Below are 17,995 nucleotides of genomic sequence, written 5' to 3'. Positions count from 1 at the left end.
GGTATTGCATGGTATTTCTAGTTGATATTATTTATAGAACAATTATATAAACTTAGCAACGAAATAAAGTTGTAAACAAACCTCAAGCTGTAACTCAACAAGTCCAGAAACGACAAAGGCAACCCCAGCCAATGTACCACCGAACACCATCTTCTGAAGTGGACGATGTAGGACTCCGATTTTATTGAAAAGAGGGTAAAAAAATGCTTCAAAAATTGGGACGAAAAGGAGAATAAGTAATGGATTGACAACTTGCATCTGGTCAGGTTTTATTGCAACACCTCCTCCAAGATTTCCGTCCATACGTGTTGCCTGAAACGTCCAGCGAGAACCCTGCAAAGTCAATCATTTTGAAATAATATCCCAAAGTGAAAATAATATACCCAGGGCGAAGGCTGATAAAAAGATTATATACTATCACAAACACTTCATAATATTAATAAGACAGACGTCATAACAAGACAGATGTCCCATTAATAAGAAAGACGTTATGAAATTAAGACAGGCTAGGCATTACGAAACAAGAAAGCATATGAAAAAACGAGTGAATCACAGCCAGTGAAAAAAGAAAAAACACAAATACTCTAGATGAGATCGCCACTCAGTCGTCCTCAGCGCAGGAAGAAGAATAAAGAATTATACATAATTATTAGGGACAAATGTAAAAATGACAAACCTTTTCACTGGCCGTGATTTACTTCATTGTCATATATTTTTGGCATACTCGTTTTGACATGCGGTGAGTGAAGTAGACAAACTTTATATAATATTTAATTTCATACTGATTTACTTACAAACAATATAGTACTCAAATTATCATTTTGATAATGCTCATATTAGCTGTTCAATTCAAGTAAGCATTTGATGTCTAGCATTTTTTTTTGTGTGTTTTGTTAAAGAGAAATTTACAGTTAGTAAACAAATAGGGTGGCAGTGTAGGCCTATTGAAGAGAATCTCAAAGAATCGGAAGAAAACATGAGAATCAGAGACAATAAAGACTAAAAAAAATGAAACAGATATAACAAACGAAAAAACAAACAAAATGGCAAATATATTGTTGAAGGATATAGCATTTACAAGGATAAAACATTTCTTTTGTATAAGCTATACGGTATCTCACAATCTTGGCAAAATCCTACCATGATAGAACCCTACCTCGTGATTGTCCCTAAAAATATATATAGAAGCTGTTAAAATAAAGCCTTCCCTAAATTGTAACCTGAAAGGTTTGTATCAGTTACACAGATATACACAGAGGGTATAGCAAAATGCAACTTATCCCCAATAAAAGACTGGAAAGAAAAAACATTGTGATAATGAGACCGCGTTTTGTTGTAACAGAACAAATTCGTATTACGTTCTAGAAAAATTCAAAGCAGTTGAAAGTTTAGTTTTTATTAAGTTTGGAAATACGTATCCCAATTATCTGACAGAAGGATGAAGAAAGAATCGAAACGACTAAAGGAATGATCATATTATAATTATAAAGATAATTACAATTAAAATATAATCATAATTATTATAAGGTCACAATAATTTCAGCACCAATATTGACAAAACAAATTTAAGCAATCTATTAATTTACACTTTTTGAAAAACATTTTATGTTTAATTGAAAACGAGCAATAAGCGCCTTTAATTCACATTGAGCAAAATTCACTTAAATTACAATAGCCGGCCACACATCACCTAAAACCTATTTGAACTAAAACTTGAAGTAAAGTTGGGCTCAGTGCAAGAAAACGTACAGAAAAAGACCATCATGAAAAAAATACGAAAAACTAAAAACCAAGAATGCTGAATCTTTAAAATTAAAACAGCAAAATAAAAATTATAAGGGTGACCTCTCGCATGTGGATGACATTCACAGCTGTCAAGAGCATCATAGACGATGCAGAACTGAACATGAAAGTTCTGTAAAAATTATTTTGTAGTTAGCTAACTTTCATGTTTAGCCTTCAATTTATTTGTCAATTTGACCTATATGCACTTATTTTAATTAACATTCATAATTTTGGCAAATAAAATTAAAATATTTACTGAATTTAAATTTTCTGTGATTGTGAACGATAAAACATATTTTTTGAAGCTATATTACATGAATATTTAAAATAAGGAAGTCATTACAGATGTAGGATTGACAGATACAGAATATGAGGGAGATTTAACTACACAGAGTACAGAAGCTACTTCCTGTTGGCCAAACTAAGTCCAGAATAAAGGCAATGGGAAAGATAGAGGATAGAGAAATAAGGAATAAGAAGAATATATAGATATCAAGTAGAAAAGGTGCTTACCTATTGATCAAACAAAGCCCAGAATAAAGGCAAAGGAAAATATAAAGGATAGAGAAATAAGGAATAAGAAGAATATATAGATGTCAAGTAGAAAAGGTGCTTGCCTTTTGCTCAAACAAAGCCCAGAATAAAGGCAATGGGAAATATAAAGGATAGAGAAATAAGGAATAAGACGAATATATAGATATCAAGTAGAAAAGGTGCTTACCTATTGATCAAACAAAGCCCAGAATAAAGGCAAAGGAAAATATAAAGGATAGAGAAATAAGGAATAAGACGAATATATAGATATCAAGTAGAAAAGGTGCTTGCCTTTTGCTCAAACAAAGCCCAGAATAAAGGCAATGGGAAATATAAAGGATAGAGAAATAAGGAATAAGAAGAATATATAGATATCAAGTAGAAAAGGTGCTTACCTATTGATCAAACAAAGCCCAGAATAAAGGCAATGGGAAATATAAAGGATAGAGAAATAAGGAATAAGAATAATATATAGATATCAAGCAGAAAAGGAGCTTACCTATTGATCAAACAAAGCCCAGAATAAAGGCAAAGGAAAATATAAAGGATAGAGAAATAAGGAATAAGACGAATATATAGATATCAAGTAGAAAAGGTGCTTACCTGTTGATCAAACAAAGCCCAGAAGAAAGGCATTGGAAGGTATAGAAGAACAATAGTAAGGACACCTTTCAAGTCCTGAATTAGAGAAGTGTCGTATTTATCGTCTGCGTAGTCCAGCCAATGATCTCTTTTCTTTTCACCTTTTTTCGCCTTAAACTTGCGCGATATTGCGTGCTAAAATAGTACATATAATATATTAACAAATTATTTTCAATAAATTAAATAATGGATAATAATAATAATTGGTAATAATAATAATGCTAATAATTATAATAATAACCATATAATAATGATAATGAATACTATAACAATAATAAATAATAAGAAAAAATTAAGAAAACAGGATATTAGGTATAAATAGGATATTAGTGTTTAAGTTATTTCACCTAGTGCAGTCACAAGGTAGATCCTAACAGGAGCTGAATTGTTTTGCAGCAGGTTTTCGGCAGCTTGACTTGACAACCGACCAATAAATGTCTTTCCTGCGAATACTCAGTCCATTTCTCTTTGACATCAGAATTGAATGATATATCAGGGTTGAAAATCGAGTTGGTAAAAATTATATGCTGTAAAAAAATTTTGAGGCAGCCTTATGATCGCTCTAAAGCCACTTAACGTACTAAATATAAGATATATTGATTTTTAAATATTTTTGATGGAATTTGTACAACTACTACCACCAATACTGCAACTACTAACGACTTTCTGTAGCACCAAGCCACCGGAGACCAACATAGCTACACACACTCCTCCTCCGTTCCAATCTATCCGAAGCCTCCCTCTTTAAACCTTTTCAGGAAGTTCTCATTTCCCTTAAATATTTCCTTACGACATCCTCTCACCCCAGCCCAGGACGACTTGCTTTCCATTTAACCTAAGATGGTTGACCAAAAAGGATCATCCTTTATCCACATAAAGGCTTATGCAAATACTAAATGTTTAACGATATGCTGTAATAAGGAGATATCGGGCCCTGAGTCCGTGCCCATCCGAAAAGAATAAAAATTCGTGATGTTTCTACATTTTCCATGTATCACCTTTTGTACTTTTTTTTTACAAAAAAATAACCAAAAGTTTGAGAGCACAAAATTAAATTAAGCAAAGAAAATTTAACTTTCAAATCAAGGCCGTATCCAGCGGTTAGGAGGTTTGCCCCCTCCCCCTCAAAAAAAGAAACATTTTTCAGCTCGTAAAAACGTAACAAAAATGTATATAAACAAATTTTCGATGTGTTGTTTTCAAGGTGTTTTTGTATCCCTCCTCCCAAAAAATTATTTTTGTCCCCCTCCAAAAAAATCCAGGATATCACCCTACTTCAAACAGTTTTTCTTTTTTAAGGAGAGGAGCAAATGCCCCTCAACTGCCCAATCAGTGCCACTGGCTAGAATTTAGCTTATAAATAACAAATAGTATCTAACAGCTCGTGGTAACGAACTGTAGTAAGGAGCGACCCGGCTCAATAGTAAACGAAACTCTAAAAAACGGAATTTTCATGCTAAAAGATACACCAAAAGAATCGAATTTTTATGCTGATTCTAGATATATAAGTTTCATCAAATTTAATCTTTGTCATCAAAAGTTACGAGCCTGAGAAAATTTGCCTTATTTTAGAAAATAGGGGAAAACCCCCTAAAAGTCATTGAATCTTAACGAAAATCACACCATCAGATTCAGCGTATCAGAGAACCTTACTACAGAAGTTACAAGCTTCTATTTACAAAAATGTGGAATTTTGTATTTATAGGGAGAAACACCCCCTAAAAGTTATAGAATCTTAACGAAAATCACACCATCGTGTTCAGCGTAAAAGAGAACCCTATAGCCAAAAATTAAAGCCCCTATCTACAAAAATGTGGTATTTCGTATTTTTTGCCAGAAGACAGATCACGGGTGCGTGTTTATTTGTTGTTGTTTTTTTCCCAGGGGTCATCGTATCGACCAAGTGGTCCTAGAATCTCGCAAGAGGGCTCATTCTAACGGAAATGAAAAGTTCTAGTGCCCTTTTTAAGTGACCAAAAAAATTGGAGGGCACCTAGGCCCCCTCCCAGGGGGCCTTATGCTCTTTATGCTAAGTGTTTTTAGTAATTTCAACTATTTATTCCACGGCCTTTCTGATTCAGGGGTCATTCTTAAAGAATTGGGACAAAACTTAAGATTTAGTGTAAAAGGCGAGGTACTAACGAGGGGACAAACCCCCTCATATACATAATAAAAAATATAAGAGCATACAAGTTTGTTACGTAAGTTAATTTTTAAGTTACGTATATTTTTTACTAATAAAAACTTTCGTTAAAAATTAAAAGTTCTAGTTGCCTTTTTAAGTAACCGAAAAATTGGAGGGCAACTAGGCCTCCTTCCCCACCCCTTATTTCTCAAAATCGTCTAATCAAAACTAAGAGAAAGCCGTTTAGCCAAAAAAAAAAAAAAAATATGCAAATTTCATTTTACTAATTAATGTGCGGAGAGCCAAAATCAAAAATGTATTAATTCAAAAACGTTCAGAAATTAAATAAAAAATTAGTTTTTTAAACTGAAAGTAAGGAGCGATATGAAAACTTAAAACGGACAGAAATTACTCCGTATATGAAATGGGTTGTCCCCTCCGCAATCCCTTGCTCTTTACGCTAAAGTTTGATTCTTTGCCACAATTCTACTTTTTAAAACAATTAAAAACTTTAGCGTAAAGAGCGAGGGATTGCGGAGGGGACAACCCATTTCATATACGGAATAATTTCTGTCCGTTTTAAGTTTTAATATCGCTCCTTACTTTCAGTTTAAAAAACTAGTTTTTTTATTTAATTGCACAAAAAGCGGACATCGATGTCACATTATGAATTTGCAAGTTGTCATGGTAGCAATCTTTATATTTGATTTTATACTTTATATATGGTTAAATTCTAGATGAAGAGTATTCAAGAGCATCTCATACCATGTCTAATACAACTTTTTTTTTGGCATGCTGACTAATGGTCTGCATAGCGCAAGCACCGATCTCCTGATTATCTGCCTTCGGCCGGGAGCGCCATGAGTGGTTGGGGGCATATTACCTGATGCTTCCCGTATTTTGCCCCAGAATTTTTCAAGATAGCCGTTTAGAGATGGGTCGACTGTGTCTGGGCTTACAGAGTCACACCGCTGTCTGCCATTACCAGTCAGCGACACCAAGACTCAAACTGGTCTCGTGTATTAAAAATTTAGCGCGCTCACTACTCAATTTGGACGTCTAATATAGACACAAAGTTACAAAAAAAGAAGGGCTTCCATAAAACCATAAGAACCCTTACCTAAAAACATTGGTTTTTAGGTATTTACTCCCAACCAATATAGACGTTACCCCCGACTAATATAGGCATTACTCCTGACTAATATAGACATTACCCCGGACTAATATAGACATTACCCCCGAATAATATTGACGTTACCCCCGACTAATATAGACATTTCCCCCGACTAATATAGACATTTCCCCCGACGAATATAGACATTACCACCGTCTAATATAGACATTATTCCCGACTAATATAGACATTACCCCCGACTAATATAGACATTACCCCCGACTAATATATATTTTACCGCCAACTTATATAGACATTACTCCCGACTAATATAGATATTACCCTTGACTAATACAGACATAAATTGGTTTTACAACCAATGTAGTGTCTAAAACCATTACACTTCCATAAAAAGAGATTATTTGGCACTTGTGACGAGACCGGAAGACCCAAGAGCTCATATGGCATGAGCTCTAGCAAAACTCTAAGAATCAATGGATTGACTTAAAAGGAAAATCAGAGGCTTAATGCCGGTCGCGATTTAAAATAAGAGCTCTGAGATACGAGGTCCTTTAATCCGATCACCCACTCGGATTTTAATCACGAGTTTTATCTCAGATTTTAATCCTTTAATCACAATCGCACGGATTTAAATAAAAATTCATTGAAATCCAATCACCCACTCGTAAGTTAAAAATATCTCATTTTTTCTAATTTTTCCTCTCCCTTCAGCCCCCCCCCGATGGTCTAATCGGGGAAAACGACTTTATCAAGTCAATTTGTGCAGGTCCCTGACTCGCCTACCAATTTTCATCGTCCTAGCACGTCCAGAAGCACCAAATTCGTCAAAGCAATGAACCCCCCTAGCTCCCCCAAAGAGAGCGGATCCAGTCCTGTTACGTCAATCACGTATCTACGACAACCCGATCCCTCTACTCTAAGCGTTTTCCAAGATTTTTGGTTTCTCCCTCCAACTCCCCCCAGTGTCACCAGATCTAGTCGGGATTTAAAATAAGAGTTGAGACATGAGTTCCTTCTAAATATCAAATTTCATTAGGATCCCACCCGTTGTTAAGTTAAAAATACCTAATTTTTTCTATTTTTTCTGAATTAGCGCCACTCCCCAAAGAGAGCGGATCCGTTTGAATTATGTCAATCAGGTATCTAGAACTTGTGATTATCCTTCCCATTAAGTTTCATCCCGATCTCTCTACTCTAAGCGTTTTCCAAGATTTCCGGTTTCCAAGATTTCTGTTTCCCCCTCCAACCCCCTATGTTCCCGGATCCAATTCAAATTAAAAATGGAACATCTGAGACATAAAATCTTTCTATATATCACGTTTCATTAAGATCCGATCAACCATTCGTAAGATAAGATACCTCAATTTTTACGTTTTCCAAGGCTTCCGGTTTTCCCTTCCAACTCCCCCCAATGTCACCAGATCTGGTCAGGATTTAGAAAAAGAGCTCCGAAGCACAACATCCTTCTAAATATCAAATTTCATTATGATCCGATCACCCGTTCGCAAGTTAAAAATACTTCATTTTGTCTAATTTTTTTTCCGTATTATCCCCCCAGCTCCCCCAAAGAGAGCGGGTCCAGTCCGGTTACGTCAGCCACGCATCTTGGACTTGTGCTTATTCTTCCCACGTAGTTTCATCCTGATTTCTCCACTCTAAGCATTTCCCGAGATATCCGGTTCCCCCACCCCAACTCCCCCCAATGATGCTGGATCCGGTCGGGATTTAAAATAAGAGATCTGAATTACGAAATCCTTCTAAATATGAAATTTCATTAAGATCCGATCACTCCTTCGTAAGTTAAAAATACCTCATTTTTTCTAATTTTTCAGAATTAACCTCCCCCCAACTCCCCCAAAGACAGCATATCCGTTCCGGTTATGTCAATCACATATCTAGGACTTGTGCTTATTTTTCCCACCAAGTTTCAGCCCGATCCCTCCACTCTAATCGTTATCCAAGATTTTATTTTTCCCCATCCAACTCCCCCTAATGTCACCGGATCCGGTCGTGATTTAAAATAACAGCTCTGAAACATGATATGTTTATAAACATCAAATTTCATTAAGATCTGGTCACCCGTTCTTAAGTTAAAAATACCTAATTTTTTCTAATTTTTCCGAATTAACCGTCCCCGCAATCCCCCCAAATTTCTAAATTATTCGGGTCTGGTCCCTGATATGCCAGCCAAATTTCATCGTCCTAGCTTATCTGGAAGTGCCTGAACTAGCAAAACCGAGACAGACAGATCGACCGACAGACCAAAAGAATGTGTGATCGTTAAATGCCACTTGGTTAATACCAAGTGCCATAAAAACTAAGCGAGATACGCTTAAACATGCATCGATCATCAAGTTCTAATCCGGTGTCAATTTGAAAATTTTAATTAAATATATTGCGTTAATACTCTTTTATCAAACAGTTCGTGGTAACGAACTGTATTGAGCAACCCGGCTCAATTGTAACCAAAACTCTAAAAAATTGAATTTTTATATCAATAGCTACATCAAAAGAATCGCATTTCAATGCTGATTTTAAATATATAAGTTTCATCAAGTTTAGTCTTACCCATCAAAAATTACGAGCCTGTGAAAATTTGCCTTATTTAGGAAAATAGGGGGAAACACCCCCTAAAAGTCGTAGGATCTTAACGAAAATGACACCATCAGATTCAGCGCATCAGAGAACCCTGCTGTATATATGTTTATTTGTTTGTTTTTCTACTGTAATGTTCATTTGTTTTTTTGTTTTTTTCTTTTCCCCAGGGGTCATCTTATCGACCAAGTGGTCCTAGAATGTCGCAAGAGGGCTCATTCTAACGGAAATGAAAAGTTCTAGTGCCATTTTTAAGTGACCAAAAAATTGGAGGGCATCTAGGCCCCCTCCCACGCTCACTTTTTCCCAAAAACAACGGATCAAAATTTTGAGATAGCCATTTTGTTCAGCATAGTCAAAAATGATAATAACTATGTCTTTGGGGATGACTTACTCCCCACAGTCCTTTCTTCCGAAAGGAAGAAGTAGCAATGAAACTTAAAACGAACAGAGATTATTACGCATATGAGGGGTTCTAAAAATACTTTAGCATAAAGAGCGAGGTATTTAGGAGGAGATAAATATCTTGCTCTTTATGCTAAAGTATTTTTAGAACCCCTCATATGCGTAAAATCTAGTCATAGTCCTAGTTACGTAAGTTAATTCTTAAGTTACAATATTTTTTACTAATAAAAACGTTCGTTTAAAAATTCTTAAGTTACAATATTTTTTACTAATAAAAACGTTCGTTAAAAAGTCCTAGTAAAAGCCCTAATAATTTATGTGCGGAGAGCCAAAACCAAACATGCATTAATTCAAAAACGTTCAGAAATTAAATTTAAAAAAATTAATTTTTTTAGCTGAAATTAAAGAGCGACATTAAAACTTAAAACGAACAGAAATTACTCCGTATATGAAATGAGTTGTCCCCTCCGCAATCCCTCGCTCTTTACGCTAAAGTTTGACTCTTTGCTACAATTCTACTTTTTAAAACAATTAAAAGCTTTAGCGTAAAGAGCGAGGGATTGCGGAGGGGACAACTCATTTCATATGCGGAGTAATTTCTGTTCGTTCCTGGAGAAATCTGGGGAAGGTAAACAGGAAGGGTGTGTGAAAGCACAGGATGGCTGGCCCCCAACCCCCCATTGCACTTCCTGGCTGAAGGGCCAAGAAACGGAGATCAGCACCGCCGGTAGGGACTGTAAAGTCTAATGCCGTATCCTTTACCTTTACCTTTACCTTTAAGTTTTAATGTCGCTCCTTACTTTCAGCTAAAAAAAATTAGTTTTTTTTTATTTAATTAAAAGTAGCTCAAGGCAAAGAACGTGCGATTGAATAAGCATATAGACAGAAAACACGTGGAAATACATAGACCTGTATTTTAGACGACATTTTTGTTCACATCCATTAGCAAGTTTCAAATAAGTTTTCAATTTTAATCTTTTCTCAAGAGATTGTATTAATATTTTTTTAAAGTTTAGCAAGGACAAGAATAGCAAGGACAAATATGCTTCCGATTTAATTTTTAATGAAAAACAAATCAATGCCTTTTTGTTATTTTATATTAAAATTAGCCCGAGACTTAATTGCGCAATAATAAAAAAAAATATTGAAAGAGATTATAGAAAGAAAACCAAGTCAAAATATATGATTGTCTATTTTAGATGAAAGTATTCATATAAATTGCTTAGCAACTTTGAAGCAGGATTTGATTTAAATTTTCTATTAAAAAGATTGCATTAACACTTTTATAGTATATACATATAGATAGATGAGTAAATATATATAGCTAGAAATTATAGACAGAAAAAACGTGGAGGTACACAGATGCATTTTCTAGATAAAGATTTTTGTTTCATCGATTAGGAGCTTTCAAACACGTTTCCAATTTTTTTTTAAAGCAAGTTAATACCTTTTCATTGTTTTTTGCTAAAAGGTAAAAACGCCAAGTTGCGAATAAACAAGTATAGATTCATACTTTATAATGAGCAGAATAATTGTGGCTAACACATTTTCCATGCAGCCCCGTCATACTTTAATCCCACCCTCACCTAATGTGTAAATATAAAGCCCAAATTATATATTTCCAATGCATTCTGCTTCAACATTTAGCTATATTTTAGTCCTCAAGCTAAAGATTAATCATGCAGTTAACTCCTTCAATTGTTCTTCCAGCTCTTGTTCCGTCACAGTTCAATTTCCAGGTGCATGGGTTGAAACAAGACACACATTGGGAGAATAGAAATAAGGGGGGAGTATAGTGGGGCTGCACGCAAATTATGCCAGCTACAGTTATTCTGCTTATTAAGAAGTTGCTTTCTTAACATGTTTTTCCTTCTCCACATTTACTTCTCTACGCTTATAGCTTAGTCTTTTTTGTTTCTTACAAGGAGAATTCTCGGCTTTTTTTTTCTCTCGCTGCTGTCCCAGAGCCATGTCTATAGTGCATTAATGATAAAGAACCATTGCAAAGGTTAAACTAGTCTAAAATAGCGACGAAGACCACACTGCCTTTCCATATTAAACAAAAACAAAGTAGAAAAAATAAGGAATTTTTTTTCCAAGACACTAGAATTCAATTCAATGGATATTTCGGTTCTATGTCCAAGGGCCGTCTTCTTTGTCCTGTCGTTTCTACTTTGTGTTTGTTTGTCAAGCTAGTTTAAAACACAAGACACTAAATGTATAACCAGACCCTAAAGTCAAGCAAGAAAAGACAAAAGCATAGAAACGAAAATAGTTATACTAACCCCCATGCATTTCATCGTATCTACAATCACATTGCCTTCAGGTGGTTTGATAATATACAAGCTTTTTCCAGCAACAAAAACCGCTATAAAAAGTAAAATAATAAGATGCAATCAGGATGCGTTTTTATACTTTGTTGCCTAAGACCGGAATTGTCCTATACCGTTAGAAACCAATATTTTTCCGCCGGTCGCAAGAAAACGGTCATTCTGCCATTCTGCAATTTAGCAGAATTTACAGATAATAGTAGAAGTAAATTTATAAATTTTCATAGATAAGAATATAAATTTGTACTTATTTATATTTATATTAAATAATTTTTATTGCAAAATAACATATTTGTAATTTGTATTAACTAATTGTTATTACACAATAAAAAAAAATTGGGAGACTTACATTATATGATTTTTCGCAAAATCAGTAATTAAAAACAGAAAAATGCTGTAACTTTCCAATTTTAATTAGGTCCTATTAAAAATTTATGCTATTTAAAAAATACTATTTGATATTTTTTCGGCCATTCTGGCAGAAAATGGCTATTCTGCCATTCAGCAGTATTTATAAAACTTTAGTAGAAGCGTATTTATAAATTTTTATTTTTTATACTTATATGATAACTAATATCGTCTATAAAAAACATATTTCGAGAGAGTTAATACTTTATGTGATTTTTAACCTAATCAGTAAATTCACATTTTATAAAAATACAAAAATATAGTCATTTTCTTGTTCTAATTAGAAACAGTTTGCAGTGAATTCACCAATTTTACTTATAGTAAATGTTAAATTTACAAATTGGTTTCTTATGTTTACCAATTTCACAAAATTTTATTTTATTTCAAAGAACAACTTAATAGATTCAATAGTATTAGTATCCATATTTACTAAATAATGTAAAAATAATACGAAATAAATGCGTATTTTCTATTTTAATTAAACTTAATTCATTTCTAAGTGAATTACGCTTTTATTTTAGGGCAAGTTTTTCGACTAGAGTCCACAAAAATAAATAAAATGTCAATTTTCATTTATGACTGAAAAGATTAGCATTAGTCAAATTAATTAAATTTTTAGTTAAATATTGTTTTATTTTAGGACCAACTTTTTTAAATACCCTAGTCTTTGTAAAAATAAATAAAATCATTTTTATTTTTGACTAGCAGAGAAACAGAATGACTAGCACGTTGAACAGAATAGCATTAATTTAACTAATTCTATTTTGAGTGAAATATGTTCTTATTTTAGGACAATTTTTGACAACTACTTTTCATAAAGAAAACAAAATGTTAATTTTATTTTTGACCGAATAGATTCGTATTGATTAAATTAATTCCATTTTTTAATTGAAATACACTTTTACTTTAGGAAATCTTAATGAAAATCTTAATGAATAAATTTAATGAATAAATCAGCCTTAATTAAACTAACTCCACTTTAAGACAATTTTTGGTGATTAGTTTCTAAAATTAACACATATTAATCGCTAGCTACCAAGAACTAGACTCAAACCAAGACCCCCTTACCTACCAGATGGGTGTCGTTTTCTAGACTATGATACCATTTCTTGAATTCTACAGAAGATGACATCCTAAAAGCAAAACTAGGACGCGTGAATCAGAGTAAATCAGTTAGACCTTTAAACCAAGAGTTAATTGCAAAATTAGACTACCCAAAACCATTTAATCAAGTCACCAAAACCAAATACTAAACTAATAAGTGTAATTGATAGTAATTAGTTAATTAGTAATAACTAATTAATAAGCAGGATCATTCCTCTGGAAAAAACTTACTGTAATACAACTTGTTGATTGTGCAATAACGTTGTGACTACTTGGTGGCGTTTTTGTGTACGAAGATGAACCGATTAGAAAAACCGCTGAAATGTAAAGTAAGTATGGGTTATAGCTGCTCTTCACATTTATTTTTGGATCACAAAGCTATGTTGCAAAACTATTTGTGGATCACAAAGAATCTTAATATTTAGTTTTTGGTAATTGTTGATTGTGCAATAACGTTGTGACTACTTGGTGGTGTTTTTGTGTACGAAGATGAATCGATTAGAAAAACCGCTGAAATGTAAAGTAAGTATGGGTTATAGCTGCTCTTCACATTTATTTTTGGATCACAAAGCTATGTTGCAAAACTATTTGTGGATCACAAAGAATCTTAATATTTAGTTTTTGGTAATTGTTGATTGTGCAATAACGTTGTGACTACTTGGTGGTGTTTTTGTGTACGAAGATGAACCGATTAGAAAAATCGCTGAAATGTAAAGTAAGTATGGGTTATAGCTGCTCTTCACATTTATTTTTGGATCACAAAGCTATGTTGCAAAACTATTTGTGGATCACAAAGAATCTTAATATTTAGTTTTTGGTAATTGTTGATTGTGCAATAACGTTGTGACTACTTGGTGGTGTTTTTGTGTACGAAGATGAACCGATTAGAAAAACCGCTGAAATGTAAAGTAAGTATGGGTTATAGCTGCTCTTCACATTTATTTTTGGATCACAAAGCTATGTTGCAAAACTATTTGTGGATCACAAAGAATCTTAATATTTAGTTTTTGGTAATTGTTGATTGTGCAATAACGTTGTGACTACTTGGTGGTGCTTTTGTGTACGAAGATGAACCGATTAGAAAAACCGCTGAAATGTAAAGTAAGTATGGGTTATAGCTGCTCTTCACATTTATTTTTGGATCACAAAGCTATGTTGCAAAACTATTTGTGGATCACAAAGAATCTTAATATTTAGTTTTTGGTAATTGTTGATTGTGCAATAACGTTGTGACTACTTGGTGGTGTTTTTGTGTACGAAGATGAACCGATTAGAAAAACCGCTGAAATGTAAAGTAAGTATGGGTTATAGCTGCTCTTCACATTTATTTTTGGATCACAAAGCTATGTTGCAAAACTATTTGTGGATCACAAAGAATCTTAATATTTAGTTTTTGGTAATTGTTGATTGTGCAATAACGTTGTGACTACTTGGTGGTGTTTTTGTGTACGAAGATGAACCGATTAGAAAAACCGCTGAAATGTAAAGTAAGTATGGGTTATAGCTGCTCTTCACATTTATTTTTGGATCACAAAGCTATGTTGCAAAACTATTTGTGGATCACAAAGAATCTTAATATTTAGTTTTTGGTAATTGTTGATTGTGCAATAACGTTGTGACTACTTGGTGGTGTTTTTGTGTACGAAGATAAATCGATTAGAAAAACCGCTGAAATTGAAAGTAAATGGGTTAAAGCCGCTCTTCAAATTTATTTGTGGATCATAAATCTTGATCAGCTATGGGTTAAAGCGTGCATTTTTGGAAACGAATGTGCCATACCGCGTCATTAGTGTCTCTGAAACTGGGAATCTTAATATATAGTTTTTTGGTAATAGTTGATTGTGCAATAACGTTGTGACTACTTGGTGGTGTTTTTGTGTACGAAGATCAGTTTTTGATCAGTTCTGTTTTACAGTGACAAACAGATCAGAAAAATCTAGAATTCAAGCTAAAGATAAAATATTCTGTTCAGTTTTTTAGTAGACCAATATTAATAGGTGAGTTATTTTATGCAACGATGAACAGATTATGAAAAAGGCCAGATTAAAAAAAAAAAATCTAAAGCTTAGATTAAACACATAAAAGCTGTTGTCTATTTTTTACTAGACCAAAGAACATTTTAAATACAAATTTGGGTAATATATTTGCACATTAGAGGGGGGGGGTAAATTATAGCGGGTAGAAAAACAGCTGAGATCAAAATTAAGTATAAAAACTACTGTTCGTTTTTTTTTTAGTACACTACAACAAAATTTGACAACTAGGTAGGTTATTTTGGAAAACGATGGATGGATCAGAAAAACAGCTAGGATTCAAATTAAAGATAAAAGAAGCTACTGTTCACTTTTTATAAAGTCAATATTCGACCACAATTGGCTCTGTAAGTCTGTTCCAGCACAAAATTATACAAAAATTAATCTTATTTTGTAAAGGCTAATGTAGAAAAAACATATTTCTAAAAAAAAGAGCAATATAAAATAGAAAAGTATAAAGAAACGAAGAAATGTCCAAAACACGGCCGGAGTTTCGATAATTTTAAATTTCGACCAGTCTTAAGATCTAGAGTCACTAGTGTTCAAAAACGAAAATTTTGATCAAAAGCAGAGACAGTATAAAAATATAGCCGTTGCTATAATAAAATAAAACCGTTAAATATATAATAAAACCGTTAGCCCTATAAAAGTATAGCCGTTGCTATCGCTGTAACGGCTATAGTTACTATAAAGTTACTATAAACGTTAAAGTAAAGTAAAAAAACCCAAAAAAATCTTCGCCTTCATCTGGTAATGGACATAATTTCTTCACAGTATGTGGCCCATTCAAATACAGCCATAGCTGTAATCAATTTTTACTATAGTAAAGTAGAAAATGCCTAAAAGAATCTTTTTCTTCGTCTGGCAATGGAAATATTTTCCTCACAGTATGTTAAACTTTCATAAAATTGCTTAATCGTAACTATTTTTCGTTACAAGGAAGTAGAAAATGGTTAAAAAGTTTTTTACTTTTTATGTCAATATTCCAAAATATCTGGAAACAGTGCTTTCACTCAAAAATAACTTCTTTGATTTGTCACACCTGCCATGTAATAGAAGTGAGAAATTATAAATATATCTCATTTTTTTCAAGTCTTGTTGAATTGTGCCAAATTGCCGTACAAGAAAACAATTTCTTTAGGAATGACTCAGTTTTAGAACGAGCCACGAACTTTAAACTTTATACGTAGGCTAGACACTGGAACATTCATTAAAACTGAGATCAATTTTTTGGCCAAACTCTAATTACCAAACTAACACAAAAGAGAAGTAGCCTGATGGCACAATAGGTTTGATCTCAGTTTGGTAATAGGGGGTCCAGGGTACGAGTCCAGCTACTAGAAAACAATTGCCGCATAAGAAAACAATTTCTTTAGGGAAGGCTCAGTTTTAGAAACTGAAATCAATTTTTTGGCCAAACTCTAATTACCAAACTAACACAAAAGAGAAGTAGCCTGATGGCACAATAGGTTTGATCTCAGTTTGGTAATAGGGGGCCCAGGGTACGAGTCCAGCTACTAGAAAACAATTGCCGTATTGCCGCATAAGAAAACAATTTCTTTAGGAAAGACTCAGTTTTAGAATGAGCCATGAACTATATGTAGGCTAGACACTGGAACAGTAATTAAAACTGAAATCAATTTTGTGGTCAATTCCTTATTACCAAACTAACACAAAAGAGAAGTACCCTGATGGTATGGTAGATATGATCTCAGCTTGATAATTGGGGCCCCAGGGTTCGAGTACAGCTGTAACAACACACTGCAGGGCCAACGCAAGGACCTTAGTGATCAAGAAGCTTTGTGAATCCAATACATGCATATATCAAATCAATATAACTTTGATTTGATACAAGGTTCGCATATGTTCATTAGAATAAAAAAAATAATAATAATGTAGTCCTTCTGAGGCAAAAAGACTTAATTCAGAACCTCTTGGATACAGACTAGGATAGAATCAGATGACACCCTACGTTTGCAGTAGGTAACTTATTTTTTGGACCGTCCACGTTACCATTTGATTACTGTATATGTAATTTGATTACTGTATTTGTAATTTGAGTACAGTTTGATTAAAATTCGATTAGAAACTCCAAGAATATGTGGTCAGCTATATCATTGGAAAACAAACACCAAGTACAAAGTATTTTTAACACCTTTGGGTTTAGGGGACCTGGTAAATTACAAAAACTAATCCCTGAATTACCCCTAAATAATCAAGACTTGTAGAACAACTGTGATTGTTCCTTTTAAATATTTTTTATAGCTAAATTGACAGAGAAAATAACATTTTCAGAAATGACTAAGGATTAGAATACGTTATGGACTTTAAACTTTACACGTAGACTTTATGTGGAAATCAGTTATTTGAATTTGATTTTTTGCCGAATCACAAGACCACATTTCAAAAACAAAAACTAAAAATGAGATATTAGTTTATTTGAAAGAGATAACAAATAGCATTGACGTATTTCAGTTATCCAAACAACACGATTTTGCTGCTTAATAAAACATGATATAACAAACAAACCTAATCTTCATATTTCATTTTAAAAATATATTTCAATTTAGTTGTCTAAATAGCAATGCTGTAGGCTAAGCATTGTCTCTAAATTCTGGGAAATCAGTTTTTAAAGTTTCATGCATGGGTAGTTCAATTGCCAATTTAACTGGCTCCATAAAGCAAATTAAATAAAAAAACAAGTTTTTTAACTGAAAGTAAGGAGCGACATTAAAACTTAAAGCGAACAGAAATTACTCCGTATATGAAAGGGGCTGTTCCCTTCTCAACACCCCGCTCTTTACGCTAAAGTTTCACTGTTTAATAAAGTAGAATTGAGAGAAAGATTTACTGTTTAATAAAGTAGAATTGAGATAAGGATTCAAACTCTAGCGTAAAG

At 33.4% G+C, this 17,995-nt stretch overlaps 1 protein-coding gene across 3 annotated transcripts in view; it reads right to left on the bottom strand.

The window, feature by feature from the left end:
- Nucleotides 1-17,995, bottom strand: part of LOC136033555 (solute carrier family 15 member 2-like) — a 58,305-nt gene that overhangs the window by 17,596 nt on the left and 22,714 nt on the right. For 2 of the 3 annotated variants that reach the window (XM_065714303.1, XM_065714305.1), the window contains 3 exons: nt 13,295-13,380; nt 2,923-3,096; nt 82-333 (listed from right to left, as the gene is read on the bottom strand). In XM_065714303.1, the coding sequence (XP_065570375.1) occupies nt 82-333; nt 2,923-3,096; nt 13,295-13,380 (512 nt within the window). Of the gene's footprint in view, nt 1-81; nt 334-2,922; nt 3,097-11,506; nt 11,590-13,294; nt 13,381-17,995 lie in introns of all 3 variants that reach the window. The other variant, XM_065714304.1, reaches the window with a different exon arrangement.

The sequence above is a fragment of the Artemia franciscana genome, chromosome 12 (genome assembly GCF_032884065.1).
Source record: "Artemia franciscana chromosome 12, ASM3288406v1, whole genome shotgun sequence".
Lineage (NCBI taxonomy): Eukaryota > Metazoa > Arthropoda > Branchiopoda > Anostraca > Artemiidae > Artemia > Artemia franciscana.
Note: the sequence above shows the minus strand (reverse complement) of the source record. Positions and strands in the feature narration are given on the sequence as shown.